The 18,683-nt window shown below is 33.6% G+C and overlaps 1 protein-coding gene across 1 annotated transcript in view; it reads right to left on the bottom strand.

The window, feature by feature from the left end:
• Positions 1-811: 811 nt before the first annotated feature.
• LOC150097580 (inositol-tetrakisphosphate 1-kinase-like) overlaps positions 812-18,683 on the bottom strand; it is a 255,498-nt gene continuing 237,626 nt past the window's right edge. Inside the window, exon 10 of the mRNA XM_090406952.1 lies at positions 812-1,727. Coding sequence (XP_090263078.1) covers positions 1,162-1,727 — 566 coding nt within the window. The 3' untranslated portion in view covers positions 812-1,161. The remainder of the gene's footprint in view (positions 1,728-18,683) is intronic.

Genomic DNA, 18,683 nt, shown 5'->3' with positions numbered 1-18,683 from the left:
GTGTTTTAAAACTTTCTTTTCAAAAAATCTTTGACAATAATGGTTAGCCCCACAATTACTAAAAATTTTGAACATATACTTTTAGAAGAAATCATATGATAGCTGGTGTAGCTTAATTACATTTGCAGACAAGTAATTACAGATGTAATACATTTTATGTTTGTAATTTGTAAATGTTATATCCTTTACTTTCACTAACTTCTGAGTTAAATGGTTTCAGACAGAGGATAATAAAGTTATAAAAGTTTCTCTGGTCATTAATAGGAAATAGGACCTCACCTCTAAGCAGATTCATAAAGATAAAAAAAATCCCACTTTTTATATCAAGTATCCTTTTTATTTAATCATGTCAAAATCTGTAGAAACTGTACCTGGCTGCTACCATGAAAATAAAATCATGTATTAAAGTACTGTAGCATATTATTTTACTAAGTTCTTTACAAATATTACAATATGTGTTGAAGTTTTTTTCTTTTTTAATTAGTACCAAGATCAATTATCTTTTCATTTGCTGTTAGCAATGCTTAATAAGCAAATGGAAAAAAATCTTTAGTAAATAAAATTATATATTAAATCTGTTAATTAAAAAAAAACATTAAACTTCTCACGACATCAAAAACTAAATGGAAAGTATTTATTATGTGTTATATATGGTATTAATTTAACTATATAAAGGTTTTTATTTAAAAAAGAAAAAGCGATTTCAAAAGAAATTACTTTTCTAAAAGTAATTTCTTTTGGGATGAAGTTAGATAAAAACTATACAAGAAGACAATGTTAATGTCACTTTGGTTTTATGTATATTATATTTAAAAAAAAAAAAGCAGCATTAGATTTACTTATATATATATATAAAATACATATTTGAAACATTTAAAATAAATCAGTTATCAAAACTTTAGAAATGGAGCAGAAGTAAATGATGAAGCTTTCCAATATATTACAGGCATTCACTATTGATGAAATAACTGCTAACATGTGGCAGTAGTTTTAATTATAATAGCATTAATGTCTCTGTAACAGTACTTTCTGAAAACCTGATTTGTAACTAACTTTGTTCCATGAAGTACAACAATTCACAAGTTGTCTATTGAAATGATAAGTTACATGTTTCTTGCAGAAATAAAAAAAAAAGAAAAGAAAGAAATGGCCCACAATAAATCAGTTTGTAGCGATGGATTTATCGTCAGCTGTCACTGTAGCCATCCCTAGTAAAGCATGACTTCTGGAATGTTGACGTTTTGTAGTTCTGGGCGGCATATCTTTATTCTTCTCATCACAAGAGTCTGAAGTCTCAATTCCTGAATCGTCTTGGCTGTTGTCTGCTACAGTTATATCTGTTTTTGATGAATCTGAAGAAAACGTTGCATCATCAACTGCTTTTACAAAGTCATTTATAATATCTTGATCAGTTAAATTCATGGCAGAAAGACTAGGTGAAATATGCACTGCTATCGAATTTGCACAGAAATCTGTAATAGGACAGCAGAAACAACTGTTTGGAATAAGTGAGACAGAGGAGTGCTGGTCCAACTGATACTGTGATCGAAAATGAAAATGGTTCACATGGATTTCTGATGGTTTCAATGGACCTTGAGGTATGGTACTGAAATCCGTTTCTTGGGAAATGTCTTGGCAGAGAAAATCAGGATTTGGATCAGATATTTTGATACGCTCCATTATAAGATCACAAAGAAGCTGGAAAAAGTTATCAACTCCATCATACCCTAAAAAGTTTAAAAAATAAAGTTTTTTTGTAAAAAAAAAAAAACACATAAAATATTTTAAAAAATAATATAAATAAAATAAAAAATACAGTGATCTCTCAATTATCCAACCTCCAAATGAACAAATCTTTTAAACTGATGCCAAATGGGTTAATGTGTCAATTAACTTCTTCATAATTGTACCTGCAGGTATTCAACTGTTCGATAATCCAACAGACAAACTGCTCTCCTGTTGTGGCTGGATAACCGAGAGATTACTGCATTAGTTCATGATAGCAAATAATAATATCACATATGCCCAGTGGTGAGCAATAAGGGGCTCGCGCAAGCCCTTTGTTAAATTTTTCTCAAATTTGCAAGCCTCTTATTCTTCTTGTTTACTTTATTTTTTCAAAAAAAAAAAGAAGAAAATTTTGAAACATATTAAGTGACAAAATCATACGTTAACCTAACAAAAATAAGTCTATTCGGCAGCATATAGATTATATGGAATTATTGTTTCAATTCCTCTATAACGAATGCTCCCATAAAATAAGCACATGCGCTATCTTTACCCCTCTCCCTTCTGGTAGCCAATCGTATGGTAAAACCAGTAGCCAATTAAATGTTTTATAAAAGATTATAAAGGATTTCATTCTTATTATATTTTGATAGTCAAAATGTTTTTCTTATGTAAGATAAATTAACACAGTTGATTGTGTGCAAATATTTCATGTTTAGATCATGAAATATTTGTTTAAAAATTATAGCCTTTAGAGGATGATTGTCCTCTCATACTTTTTGATTGGAATTTGTATACAAGCTGTATTAATAAAAGTTTTCGTGTGAAATACTGCTTTTTTTTTTTTTTTTTTTTTTTTGCTCGACGATGCGAGCCCTTTGTTAAAATTTCCATAGCTCACCACTGCATATGCCCCATGAAATATAATCATGTAGATAATCTTATAAACTTGACTAATAAAATGGATCTTGAATAAAGAATCCTTTATATCAGGGATGTCAAACTGGCAGGCCACATGTGGCCCCCATAGCAATTTCTTGCGTCCCACGACGCCTCAAGGAAAGATGAAAAAAAAGAATGGTTGCTTTTTATAACAAAACAGAAATACCATATTTACTTGAATATAACTCGCCCTTGCGTATCACTCGCACCCGTGATTTTATTTTATGAAAAACAAATTTTTAATTTTGCATATACATCGCACACGAAAATAAAGTTTAACCACTTTCAAGTCGGTGCGATAACTCGCTCTCTGCAGTAAACAACATGTCCTCCCCAACTCCCTCTATATTTCAGATGCAAGGAAAACAAGTAGCTTTATTGTATCACTGAATAAAGTACAGAGACATTTGCAATCTGTGTAATATTTTTCTCAACATGTGTAATATATTTCTTTAGTGCAATTAGAGACAACTGGGAAAACACAGCACTCACTAATGAATAACATGTCTGATCCCACATTAACCATGCTGTTTAGACTCAAGCAAAACCATAAGTTGCACTGGCAAACTTGTATAAACTTGTTGCACTCACTAACAAGTGAGTGCAACAACTAACTCACATGCAAAGCAACAATAAAATTAATTTCGGTTTAATTTAGTTTAAATGCCATCTATTGTAAATATTAATTAAAAAAAAATTCAGCTAACGCCTTTTATTATTCCCATAATATAAATATAATAAACATATTCTTTATTTTTTTTTAGTTATCATAATCATTATACTATTATTTTATGTGTCTTGTAATAACTTTTTTAAAATATATTTTTGTTATTAATTTTCCAATTTATTTATACTCATTCTTTCACTTCCCTTCGACTCTAATTAGTGAAGATTTTTTTAGTCGAAAACGTTTATGTACCACTACCCCTGATGATGTAAGTCTTACCACATACAAAACTTGTCGGGTTTTAATTGCTTATTTTTATTAAACTCCTTATTTATATTACAATGTGGTCTCAATACTGAAAACTTCCCAAAGAATCCTTTAGTTCCAATTAATATGAACATGAATAGGTCAACAACATTATGATCTAAACCAGATTTAATTCCTCATGCCAACCAAATGACCTTACGTTTATTTCTTCAGTTGAAAATTATGCTCGACTTTTAATATCAATACAAAGTGCTCTTAGTGTCCATGCAGTAATTACGTGAAATTTACAAGGTAACTACAAAAAAATTCCTTTCCTGAATCTTACCTCAACATTAATTTCTTGTAGCCTAGTGAGTGATATTACTGCTATTTTTTTTTCTTTCGTTCCTCTTTCCTCCCCTCCTAAATTTGATAACAAATGTAATTTTTCTTAGAACAGCAGAGATGGCAGACACACAAGTTACTATGAACTGCTCCAGTACAAGTATGTAACAATACTTTAAAAAAACAAAGCCTTTTGTTGTTGGCAGCTGTTCAGTTCATTTGAATCGTGGATGCAGAGGAGACTATTAAGAATCCCATTGACTGCAAGAATGGGTGATAACACTTTAGACAATATAAAGATAAAATGCTCCTTAGAGGTAATAATCACTAAACAGAAGCTAATGTATTGGCATATTAAATGAGCAGATGAATCATTCAAAAAGGCAGCTAAACTGGGGAAGAACGAGGGCATGAGAAGGAGAGGAAGACTGCAAAAAGAGCTGGATGGACAACAGAAAAGGAATTTACTAATTCATAACTGCTGGAAGAAAAGAGACTAAGTGATATGGAAAGCCTTTGTTCACAAGATCATCAGGAGTCAGAACTGGACAGCACATAACACAAGTTTTGCAAGATTTTTTGGGTTAATCCATTATATTCATTATCTCAATGTAACAAAGAGGTAATGAAGATATTCTCAGGACTATCAGTGGAACAGATAGAAATATATCATATAGTAGGATCAGGACTAAGATCATTTATTCATTCTTTACCTTCAACATTATTTCCAATTTCATAATATATACAACTCAATTATCAAGTTCCATACTATACCGTCATCCCTATCTTCAAAAATATCCAACTTTTTCTTTTCTTTAATATTATCCATGTTTGTAAGCCTATAGTATATTAGTACCATGGATGGGCTAAGGACTTATTTAAATATATATATTGTACGTAATCCAGAAACCCTGCCCTAGATGCCAAATATGAAACTTTTTTTCCAATACACTCCAAAGAAGCAGGCTAGTGGTCTCACACCATGCAATGAAATTTATCTCCCATCTAAAGCCTCACAAACATCCATACCCTCAACAGAATTCAAATGCAGCCTGTTGGCTGGAGAGCAGATATATCAACTACTCAGCCAACAAGACTGAATACATAACTGTTTGTTGTTCTTAGGTGGGAAAATTTCATTGCATGGTGTGAGACTTCCTATCCCAATTAGTAGAGGCCTGAAGTAGCTTGAAAAGGTTTCACGTTTAGTTTCTATGACAGTTTTCTGATTGAAGTTTTTTTCACTTGGCTATGCTACCAATTACCATATTTGCCGGCGTATAAGATGCACTTTTTTCTTTGAAAATAGGTCTGAAAACAGGGCGCACCTTATATGCCGATACTCAAGTTTTTTATTACTTTCATTTCTGGAATTTTTCTCTGTTCCTAGTTATGTGATTTCTTTCTTGCTTCCTTGCGGTGTGTGAGAGCATTCCAGTTACGCAGAGTTCAGTGGATGCACATGCGCTGTCATCGACGATCACGGTTGTGCTCCTGTTCGTTTAAACTTTCCAATTGTTGTCGTGGTTGTTATGAACGGTGATAAATTTCTGTCATCAAATTTTCTCTAAATTTCTTGGCAAATTATGGCTGAAAAACATCGGCATTGCTACAATATTGCATGCAAAATACATGTGATTGTGTATGCTAAAGAACATGAAAACAGGGCTGCAGAGAGGCATTTCGGCCAACCCCAACTGAGAAAATGATAAGACCTTGACGGAATCAGGAAGAGGATCTAAAAAAAGCAACTCACAGTAAACACAACCTACGAAGTGGAACTGCAAAATGGCCAGAACTTGAGGCAGAATTGAACATTTGGATTTTAGACAACAGAAAAGCAGGACTTTCAGTGTCTACAAAAATGATTACTCATCAAGTGAAAGCGATAGCCACTAACAGAGGGATCGCCAACTTTACTGGATCAACATCATGGTGTTCAAGATTCATGAAGAGAAAACAGCTATGTATGCAGACTAAAACAAAAATATCACAAAAGATGCCACCTGAATATGCAGAAAAAATTATTGAATTTCATCAATTCATCATTAATGCAAGGAAACGAGAAAAGTTTGAACTTGCTCAAATAGAAAACATGGATGAGGTTCTGCTGACTTTTGATGTGCCCTCAAACAAAACTGCAGATTCCAAGGGCACAAGAAGTTTCAAGTGTCTCTTCATTTAGCTATGGAGATGAATTTCTGGGTTTTGATGAAGAAGATTAAAAGGTGGGTACCCTTTCCTTTTTTGATTAGGTATTTGTTGAAAGTAGACCTACTTATTACTTTATATTTGAAATACTGTAAATTCATTATAATATTCAATAATAAAGTTTTTTTCTTAAAAAATGTGTACATAAAAGGGGTGCGGTCTTATGCGCCGGCAAATACGGTATATATTTGGTCTAATCCTTTATCCAAGCGTAAGCAAACAAAGTTTGCGCCTGAAGTATTTTCAGGACTGGGGCAACTCATGGTAAAGGTGGTATAAGTTCTCATCACTTGCCTTAGTATCCCCCATAATGCAAAGCACATCTCCTTGCAGACATGTATAATACTATGCATTAAGGGAAGGGCCACTACCCAGACCGGTTTCGACCTTTATTGAGATCTCATCAGTGGTAGCCAGACCCAGAGGTGGTGATACTAAGGCGGAAGTAATGCAGAAGTCATATCACCATATACCATTTACCAAAAAGTGTCAACACTTTATTATTAAAATTCTCTGGATTAGAGAGATAGTTGATGGAAGTTTTTTTTCACTTGACTATGCTACCAATTATATATTTGGTTTAATACTTTATCCAAGTGTAAGCAAACAAAGTTTGCATCTGAAGTATTTTCAGGACTGGGGCAACTCATGATAAAGGTGGTATAAGTTCTCATCACTTGCCTTAGTATCCCCCATAATGCAAAGCACATCTCCTTGCAGTATAGGTGAATATGACTTCTCTATTACTTCCACCTGAGTATCACTGCCTCTGGGTCTGGCTCCCACTGATGAGACCTCAATAAAGGTCAAAACTGGTGTGGGTAGTGGCCCTTCCCTTAATGCATAGCATTATACATATCTGCAAGGAGATGTGCTTTGCATTATGGGAGATACTAAGGCAAGTAATCAGAACTTATTCCGCCTTTACCACGAGTTGCCTCAGTCCTGAAAATACTTCAGACGCAAACTTTGTTTGCTTACACTTGGATAAAGAATTAAACTAAAATAAATTGGCAGTTTTCTGAGCATGTACAAAATAATATAAAAACACATTCTTAGTCCACCCACAGTATTAATGTGGTACAGATTTACAACATTCCTTCAAGGATGGGAGTGATAAAAAAAAAAAGTTTAACAAAACAGAAGCAAAAAATGGAATACTTGTATCCAGTAGTCTGCCAAACATTAGCGAGGCAGTTTCAATGATAAAGCAATCTGAATAAGAACACAGAATTATTTTTACAATACTGAGCAAGTGTTCAAGAATATTTTGGCTATGCCCTCAGGGAGCACTCAACATTTTTTTTTTTAAAACCATATGCGTATTTTAAGAATAACCTGTTGCTTTACAAACAAGTTTCCATGGTTTATCAGTTCTGTGGGAAGTTTTCAGTATTGAGACCACATTATGATGTAATTATAATTATATTATGACCTGTCGCTTTGTAGAGCAAGTCTTCCTCCATGTGCCTGCACTGTAAGGCATAGTGAAAACAATGGTTTTGCTAATCCACTTTGTTCACTGTTTCATTACTATATAATTTGAGTATTCCTCTTTCCATTTTGTTGCAGATCTGCCAGTTTATCTATAATAAAGGAGTTTAAACTGGCAATACTCCAGGTAATAATACTATTAATGGGTAAGGTTCATCTTTTGTAGAATGGATAATGGAAGCTAGCTTTAATATTGGTTTATATGTGGTTTGTAATTTAGTATTTACTGAGTTAATTTTTTTCAGACACTCTATTAACATGTTTTGAGGAATGCTCTCTATGAGGATAGGTTGAAGGTGTGCAAATTACAAAGTCTAGTTGATAGATAGCAAAGAGGGGACATGATAGAAACTTATATGATATTAACCACCTTACCGGCCATTATGGATCAAATATGCATCCCCCATACGCTTCGTATCCATCATATATTTCAATGTAATATCAATGGCATTACAATTTTAGTATGTACTTCACATCCATGATAACCTTGACGTCTATAGACGTCTTGGCTGGTAATGTGGTTAAAGGGGTTGTATAAAAATGATGTAAAGGAAATTTTTCAATGCATGCCAAATAGCCAGAGAACTGGGTGTCATCTGTGGAAGTTGTGTAAGAGTGTGGTTAGTAAAGGTGTGCGACTAGATCTTTTGTGTGGAGTGTGGTAAATGAGGAATGCCAGAATTAGTTAAGCACACTGAGAGTGAATGAGTTTAAGGAGAAGAACGATAGGTTTTGTGTGTATAAATGTTAGTGTGGGTCTCCCATAATAATCTCTGGACTCCATGGAAATACTGTATAAAATATTCTGTATACTCCAGGTACTGAAAATGAGTAAACCTCATCTTTTGGAGAATGGAAGGGAAGCTAGTTTTAATATTGATTTATATGTGGTTTGTAATTTAGTATTTACTGAGTTAATTTTTTCAGATACTCTGTTAATGTTTTGAGTGATCTAATAGCTCTCTCTCTATTTTGCTATCAAGTGCAGTGTTTAAACTGCTTTTTAAGCACTGTCACCACTACATTTGTGGAAGTAGTAAAAATGTATTCTAATTAATTTTGGAATATACTGTCATTTGGGCAAATACTTCTAGCTCTGTATGTTAATGTTTTTATTCTGCTATATATTTTTTGCACAGAAAGGTGATGTGAATTAATGTTCAGAGTACCTTAATAGTATGTGTGGGTTTTCTGATAGTATAAGAGTAACAGTCTGGAAGTCTGGTAACTAATGTATTTAATAAGGGTAACCAACAGTTATAACAGCAATGAACTGCCCACTGCTATTCATTGCTGCCCTATCTCACCAATCTTAGCTGATTATTTTATGAAGCACATCTAGAAAAATAACTATGACACTGTATTTCCTTAGCCTCGTATATGGTTATGGTTTGTGGATGATATATTTGCAGTTTGGTCCCACTCTGAGTCAGAATTATTTCAATTCTTAGAGAAAATAAATTCCTTGTATGCCCATATCAAGTTCGCTATTGAAGATGAATCCAATAACCAACTACCTGCTTTTGGATACCTTAATAATTCATAATTCCATAGGTCTAAACTTCCAAAAACTTCCAATTCCACAGGTTATGCTGAATTTTCAGCTTATCAGAAGCCAACCTTTACTGGCAGATACATTCACCCATCATTTATCACAATGGACGTGTATTATCAAGAGTCTTGTACATAAAGTTCATATGATCTGCTCTTCTGATTCCCTTTTGTTAGATGAACTTAATAAAATTAAAAGCAATCTGATATGCAATGGGTACAACAAAACTATCATTCAAAAAATTGATAAGTATCTTCCTTCTACCAGACTAAAATCTAATGTGAAAAGAATGTCAATATCTTATCTTAAAGGAATATCGGAACAAATAGCAAGGATTCTTCATAAATTCAGTATATATACACTTCCTTCAAACCAGTTTGGAAACTGTCTACCTACCTACCTACCATCTAAAAAGGATACATGACTACCTCGTTCATAACCAGGTGTCCATCAAGTACTCAGCTCATGTCATCTTGACTATTCTGGCCAGATTGGAATTCGACAAGTCTGGCCTACTGACACTTAGCACGGAGTTCTTTGGAACCAGACAAAACTTCATTCCAGCAAGTTCAAATCTGACCGTCTTTTCCTTGAAATGCTACAAAATTGTCCAAATCTCAATTGGTCAGAATATATGCCAATATCCAAGTTTTAGGAGGTGATCACAATGAATTTTTAAATTAATAATTATTACTTTTTTTTTTATCTACGTAACTTTCTACAATTGTTCCTTTGAATTCATAGTGTAATCATATACTTCAGCTGCAACTGAAACATGAGCTAATATATGCATGATTTATGACTCATGATTCATGTTTTGAATGTAGTTAACAGTGTCTCTCTGATGATGTCTATGTAATGTTGGATGAAATATATTGGAGTATGTGAATAAAATTCTGTATAATTTTATAACAGATACTCTTTTGCAGTTTACATATGTAAACTGCAAAAGTTATTTAAACATGTCTAGTGCACATGACCATTAAAACTATTTATTCCTTTCGTTTGGTAAATTATTCCTTTCAGTATAAGGGCAATGTAAACTTCTCAAAGACCTTAATTTGATTCTCAAGTATCTATCTCCATCCTTTAGATACAATGTTCATAGAATGAGCTCCTCCTCCTGTTAAGCTTTCGTTCACATACTTTAACCACAACAGCTATCCCTACCCCTCCACCACTCCACACACAAGTGTCTTAAAGCTTGATTGTAGCACCAATCATTTAACAGCCAGTTCTGATTTCATGCAGACAAACTCCATGAGGTGAGGTAAGAACTGCGAAGAAATTCACTTGTTTCTTATCAGGTGCACCAGATTTCTTGATAAGAAATGACCAAACCTGATTAAATATTGTACCTTGTTTCTTGCTGCATTCATTAACACTGCTTTAACATTTCCAATAATTCTCTGATGAAGAAATTCTAATGAATGTAGGCCATATTCTATATGCTGCCATAATACTTGGATAGTCTATTGCGGGGATGGCCAACTACGTGTCCTTTTGGAGCCAAAATAATTCCAGTAAGACTTAGAAGAGTCACAACCTTTGACTAATGCGATGGTATGGGAGTAAGTGAGTGTACACATGGCAAGGCGAGTGGTGGGGATGCAGAAGCTATGTCTGCTGGCCACAACACGTTAGCTACACTTTCGGCGTTTATCTATCGGTATCAAATATATTGTTGCAGAAGTCCATTGACGGTGCTTGTTATCATTGAACTCTTTTTCAAGTGCTTAGAAATGTTGCAAAAAAAAAACATAAATATGAAGAGGAACACAGGTGTTTTAGGCCAGATTGGGAGGAGGAGTTTCTTTCTGTGAAACAATAAAGTAAACCAACGTGCGCCATATGCCAAATAACACTGAGCAATTCAAAGCCAGCAATCTCAAGGGTCATTATGACACACATTACAGTGATTTTAGTAAAGAATTTCCTCTTGGCTCTAATCTGAGACAAACTAAACTTTCAACTCTGAAAGGACAACTCCATAGTCAGAGTAGGCCGATGTTACTACTGAAGCTGGTTTTATTTTAGCATTTAATATTGCACAGGAAAAACATCTGTACACAGAAGGAGAATTTGTCAAGAAGAATATTGCACAAATAATTTCGGTTTTAGAAAATAATAAACTACTCAAACTGATTGAACAGATGCCAATCTCCAGGCATACAATTGAAAGGAGAATTTCCGTTATCAGTGCTAACATTGTAAATAACTTATGCCGTAACTTGAAACACTGTGCCACATTTAGTCTGGCTTTGGATGAATCTACAGATATTCAGGACAAACCACAACTAGCTACATTTATCCGCTTTGTATCTCACAACCTGGATGTCAAGGAAGAGCTAATGGACTTGATAGAGTTGAAAGACACAACATGTGGTTCTGACATCAAAGAAGCTCTCAATATTGCACTTACAAAAGCTTTAGTATTGCGCAAAAAAATTTGTCAGCATTGCAACCGATGGTGATCCAGCTATGAGAGGTAAAACTAAAGGGCTCATGGGGCTCCTTGAGAATGATGAATCATATCCTGCTTCTTACCTGTAGATTGCATTATTCACAGGAAATATCTAGTTGCCCAGTGTTTTAAATTTGAACATGTAATGGAAAGAGTTCTAAGAATTGTCAATTTTATTCGTTCAAGTGCTAAAACACGCCGACAATTCAAAATCCTTCTCTATGAGTTCAATTATTATGAGATTCCTAATGATGTATCATGGTTTTGCTTAGTAAGGTAGCTCTCAGTTAGCAATGTATTAAACAAGATTTTTTTCTTTTGGTTAGACCCAATCAAACAGTTTCTTAGAGAGAAGAAGAAGAAAATTTTCCCTCATCTCAAAGACACTCATTTCTTGTTAAACATGGCATTTTTCACCAATGTTTTCCAGCATCTACAAATATTAAATGTTTCACTTCAAGGAAAAGAAAAACTAATAACCAATTTCAAACAGACTGTGCTAAGTTTCCAAAGCAAACTGCAACTTTTGCAGAGATACTTGGAAAATAAAACTTTCAATCACTTCATTTGTCTGAAGAAAATACTGACATATTCACCAGGAGTAGAATTAGAAATGGGATCCTGTGTTAGCAATCTGGCTGAAGAACTCAAGAATCGATTTTGCAACCTTCAAGAACTTAAGCCAACATTCGCTTTTTTGGAAAATCCTTTCATCGCGAATATGCTTGAGCACAGTTGTCCTATTTCAAAACAAATTGTGATGGATGTCGCAGCAGCAGAACTGGAGCTTTTGGAACTTCAAGAGGACGAAGGACTGAAGCTAGTGAATGTTCCAAAATTGAGTTTTGGAAGCAACTTCCAAACCAACGGTATCCAACACTTAAGCAATACAAGAAAACTGATCTCCATTTTTGGGACCACATACTCCTGTGAAGCGCTATATTTGACTCTTAAATTTATTAAATCTATATATAGATCTGTTTTAAATTATGAACATTTGAACGAGCTTGTAAGACCTTCTTTGACTAATTACACACCTAATTTTAAGGAGCTTACTAAGAAAATGGATACAAGGAAGGCCTCTACTAGCAAATAGCTAAAATTATTGTGTTTTGACTTCAAAATTATTCTAATTGTTCAAAGTAAACTTCATTTAACGTGTTTCGAATTAAATATTTTTTATTGCAATAATTTTTATTAACCCTATTTTTCTTTCCCTCTTCTCTCTTTTTTTATTTTGTTGTTCTTTTTTGTTGTCTCCTCTTCTCGTTTTATTTTTTCCTGGTAGAGTGTGAACAGCTGCATGTGGCTCACAAGACACATGCAGCTTTTCAGCTCACGAGCCACATGAACAAGTGATATTGTCCACTCTCAGTTGGAGTCATCAATGGAGGGGGGGGGGGAGTGAAGAAGATCTTGTTTGCTAGAGAAGAAAAACAAGATTTTTTTTTCCCCTTGCCTATTTGTTTGTCTAGGGCAGGGGTGTTCAACCTGTCGATCATGATCAACCGGTCAATCGCGGAGCGATTTTGTCGATCTCTTGTGTATTCCTCCTTACTTACAAATTTAATTAACTGAAAACATAATATTTTATTTATCATTATTTTGTATTATTTTTAATTCGCTTTAAGTGTATTGCTATTGTTTATTTATTTTTCATTAAAATTGTCAAATCAATAATTTTCTTATAAGTCTGGGCAAATGAATTAATTTGGATCAGTGGAAGTCAAACAGTGAGCCGAGTGAATACGATTATAAGCAAAGTGTAAAAACTCTATTGTAGTTTAACCCCCTTAACATACAAAGACGTATGTGACACGTCTTTTGTTTATTGCACCAAAATGATTTAATTTTGGTTTCACATATAAATATAACTGAATATAGACACTAGACAATCTTGTGCCTATTTCTTTTCAGCCGAGAAAAGTTGCCAATGGCGTGTATTGGCTATTTCGTTTGCGCACAAATTCATCATTATTTTTCAAATAATGATGAATTTGATCCAGCAAACAAATCACCCTCGCCCAAAAAATTGGCAGAAAAACGACCGCTTTCTGATTTTTAATTGGTACGTTAAGGGATTAAATATTAAATATTCCAAAGCACATTACATTGAATTTTTTACTTAGGTAAAGTCCCATGTGAATATTGTAAAATAATAAACTTTGTTTGTCTCGGTATAGTTTGTATTAGATGTTTTTGTAAATAACTCTTTTGAAGCTAACTGTATATACTGCTTTAATAAGAATATGTTAGAGTGTTAAAAACAAAGTCAATGTTTTTGTTGCCGAAGCTGTACATGGCGGCATTAGAAAGATTGTTATTGAAACTAGAATGTATGAGAAAGGCTTGCAGGCTCTAAGTGTAAACATCTCCGAAGTCAGTCAGAAAGAGTTCAAACAACTTTCCGATGGCCGGCAACTTACAATCAAAAGAATGCGGAGGAGAACAAAAGAAGTGCCGAACTTGAAACTTAAGATGAAAGACTCATACCGATTCTTTGGGGGTTGCCAAACTTCATGCGAGGTCTCAGGGGAGGCCTAATAAAAAGGGACTGAAGCAAGCAGAAGGGGTCCCGATTCCAGAATTGCTGTCAGAGAGGAGGCCGCGTGGTCCAGAGTCGCCGCCAGAGAGACTGCCCGGATCCACGTTGCTTCAGAGTGGAGTTTCCCCGCTTCCAGAAAGGAGCTTCTTGGTTCGAGACGTTGCTAGAGAGAGACTACTTCTAGGCTGCAGAGAAGGTTTCAAATTGCTGAAAGGAAGAGTTCCAATTGCCAGAGAAAAGTTTCCAGGCCAGGTTAATGTTAGACATCCACCAGTGTGTTGCGTTTTCATTACAATTTGATGAATCAAACGACTTCACTGATATTGTTCAGTTAATGGTATTTATTCGCATGGTATTTCCAGATTATTCAAGTAAAGAAGAACTTTTGAAAATTATACCATTATTGGGAAGGACTAGGGGAGAAGACATTTTTTCGGCATTTGATGAATTTGTGAAAATTCATCAAATGACAGAAAAACGCAAACTTCTGCTTTTTAAACTTGTGTCTATTACTACTGATGGTGCTCCTGCAATGATAAGTAATAAATCAGGCTTCATTTCATTATGTAAAAACGATGACAAATATCCAGATTTTTTAATACCACTGTATTATTCACCAACAAGTACTGTGTAGTAAAAGATTAAACACAAAAGATGTTTTGGATATTACATTTAAAATTGTAAATTCTGTTCGAGGAAAAGCCCTGCAATGGCGGTTATTTAAATTACAGGCAGATGATGATAGGGAACTTCTATTGTACAATGTTTGCTGACTCAGCAGAAGTCAATTTTTAGAAAGATTTCTTGTATTAATTAATGATATAAAAATTTTTCTTGATGAAAAAGGAGATATTTATCCACAATTGAGTGATAAAAGATGGTTGTTATACTTATCGTTTTAGTAGATTTCTGTACAAAATTAAGCAATTTAAATTTAGAGTTACACGGTAGAGATAAAAATTTAATTGACATGCTAAGTTCAATAAAAGCTTTCCAACAATACTTACTTTTATTAAAGAAAAATATAAATGACCACGAATTTAGACAATTCCCATATATATTAAAATTTTTGAACAAAATCAAGAAATTCTTCACTATGATTTAAAAGAATTTATTCGTGAAAAAAGTTGAGGAAGAAATAAATTCAAGATTTAAAAATTTTAATAAAACTGAAATCATTGTATCTTTTATCAATAATCCATTTCAAGAAAACTTGAACATCACAGAAATTTCAAATAAAATTAGTGGGCTGTTTGATATAAACCAAGCTGAAGTAGAACTTGAGGTAATAAACATTCAGAATAGTTTACATTTAAAATCAATAAACAATGAAGTCATTTGGAAATATGTACATGAAAAATTCCCAATATTAATTATTGAGCGAAAAATTCTGTCGTGTTTCGGATCGACATACTTGTCAGAATCCGTTTTTTCAAATATGAATGTCATAAAAAAATCAATTAAGAAACCAAATTACAAATAATCATTTGGATGATTGTCTCTGCAATTGGCCACTTCTTCATATCATCTTGACTATGAAAATATTGCGAGGTCCAAACAATGCCAAATTTCACATTAACTTTTTTTTTTTTTTTAAATCAACACTTGTGAGATTACAAAACTCACAAGCGTAACTTGTGAGTTTGTAATCAATCTGTTGTTTTTTCTAACTTTGGTTTTCCAAAATAGAGAAATAAATATTTTATTCCAATATATTTGTTATTTTTTGTTGTATTAAAATAATTAAAAGTGATAAATAAATTTTTAAACACACAAATAAAGTTTTTCGTTGTGTATTTTTTTTTAGTTGTTTATTTGTGAGTAATCAGATATCAGGTTGGGGGAACGTGATCTATATAAGAGAGTTGATCGCCGAATAACTTTTTATAGAAAAGTAGCTTGTGTAGTAAAAAAGGTTGAACACCACTGATCTAGGGGGTTCGATTTAGGTTAATCTCTCTACTAATTTTATAATTTTTTGGAAGGATAAGTTTGAAATGCAAGTTCTTTGCTTCCCCACTCCCATACTAGTGTAAATATTATATTCCTTGTCTCAGTTATTTTATACCCTTTTTTCTTCTGATGGAAGGAGGCAGGATGTAACATGAAATTTCTTCCTGTGTGTATTTTTCTGTAGACTAAATTGCCAAGTTTATTTCCTTTGTCAAAAAAAAAGGGGGGGTCAAATACAATAATGAACTTTATGCATCAATGAAAGCTGTTAAGATGATTCAGCAAAGTCCTGCAGTTTAGTTAAGCTGGGGGGGGGGGGGCATGTGGCTAATACATCATCCATGTAATGTAGCCAAAGTTTAAGACAATCTGTAGTTCCCCAGCCTGTTTTTCAAGAGATTCCGTAAATACATCTGCTGAAAGTAGAGATAGTGACAAGAGCATTGTTAAGTTTTTTTTTTTTTTTTTTTTAAGAATGCATCTTGGAATTAAAAGAATGTGTTATTGATGGACTGTTCAAATAATGTCATCATTCAGTAGGAAAAGTTCTTGTAGTAGTCTAGTTTCTATTTGAGTACAGCACTGAACAGACTGATGATGTCCAGGCTTGCTAGTAGGTCAGAGAGTTCTATTACATTATTCCACATAATCACCCTCTTCTCTCAACATCTTGTTTTGAAAGAGGGCTCCACTGTGTTACAAGCAGGATGGGCATCACACACTTCAATGAAAAAACAAAGTGTCTTTTTTGCTTCTTCCAGTAACTATCATCCTCTCACATTCCATCCTTTTCTTTTACCTAGCAAAAAGAACATATATTAAGGAGAAGGAAAGCTCCGAAAGCGACGATTTTCAAATATACACTGACGGAAACAAAACCAAAGGGAATGTCGGTTGTTCTTTCATTGCATATAACAGACAGTCCATTACACAAGAACGCTGCTCTAGGCTGCATCCTCTCTGTTCCAACAACCAAGCAGAACAACTTGCTATAGTTCAGTCACTTACATATCTCTGGGAATTAGAATTCAACACCTCTCATCAAAAGACAGCAAAAATTTACAGTGATAGTAAAAGCACTATAGACGATATAAAAATCCAAAACAACCATATAGCATTAATAGAACAGACAAGTCCAGCTGAAAAGACACACCATTTCTCCAGGTTTAACCAAGCTACTAACGGGAAATGGAAAACTAAGACACTATCTACACAGATTCCAGATCCTGGAATCGCTATCGTGCACTGAACTCCATCTGGATGCCCCTAATACAACATGTCATCACTTCCGGAGACAAGTGGCCAGTATCAAAACAGAGACTTATCGAAAAGTATTACTTTGAATTAATTAAATTTGCCAATAAGATCAACTTCCAGTGCTTGTAATCTAACATAATTTACTGATATTGTGTGAATTATATGGTGTTAATATATAGATATATAAAAATATAAATATAAATATGAATATTGATATAAAATATAAATATAAATGTTAATCAGTACTTGTAAGCTACATGTAATATAAGCATTGTATGCAATGGAGCATGTAGGAATAAATTACCTCCTGGTAGGGTTACTATTGGGAAGAAAATGCAAAAAAAAAAGCACACACACACACAAAACCTCCTAGCTAAGTCGGCAAGGATTAAGTGGGAATTAGGCCAACGGGCGCTGAAAACAATATAACACTGGTGCTATACTGCCATTGATATCTTATGCTGCACCTGCCTGGAAACATACACTAAAATCAAAGATAAACCGATAAAAACTAAACAGAGTTCAACGTCTTATAGCCATATGTATAATTAAAGGATACAGGACAATATCTTTTTACTTACACTGCTTACACGTTACTCACGTTATGCCAGAATGTGCTGCAACATGCTGTTCATTATGTACAATGGGGAAACCCTGAATCTACATGAAATATGCATCACATAACTTCAGAACCGCATAAAAAAGATACGCATAAAAAGAGACCCGAGTGTATGTATACATACAGGTAACCCTCGTATGACATGGATGTTAGGTTCCATAGAAATGATGCGTTATAGAAATCGTGTTATGTGAGACTCAGATCACATAGAAAAAGTAGGGTTAGGTTCCGAAATCGTTTTTTTTTTTTTGTTTAAGATAATGATCCAACAAAAATATATTTTTATTTAATTCAGGTAATTCATGTAAGTTAAGAAAACAAACTATAAAACAAATACATAGTATAAAATTATAAAAAAATTAAAAAATTGTAGGTAAACTTCATTGCATATAATATATACATACACACACACATCACACATTTATTTATATATACATACACATCTATTTATTTATATATATATATATATATATATACAGGGTGTTCGGGATAAATTTGACAGTTTCGTAAGGAAAAAGAAAATCTTCTTTGTATCTATTAAATTTAATGAATTGACAAAAAAACATTACAGGCAGAGTTAATTACAATACTATCAACAAGATTTACTCAAAATAACCACCATTAGCATCGATCAAAGCTTCAATTCTGCTTCGGAACCTC

Source organism: Typopeltis vanoorti, chromosome 17 (assembly GCF_054136105.1).
Source record: "Typopeltis vanoorti isolate ZY-2024b chromosome 17, IOZ_Tvanoo_1.0, whole genome shotgun sequence".
NCBI classification, from domain to species: Eukaryota; Metazoa; Arthropoda; class Arachnida; order Uropygi; family Thelyphonidae; genus Typopeltis; species Typopeltis vanoorti.
The sequence above is the reverse complement of the archived record's forward strand: the minus strand, read 5'-3'. Positions and strand labels throughout refer to the sequence as shown.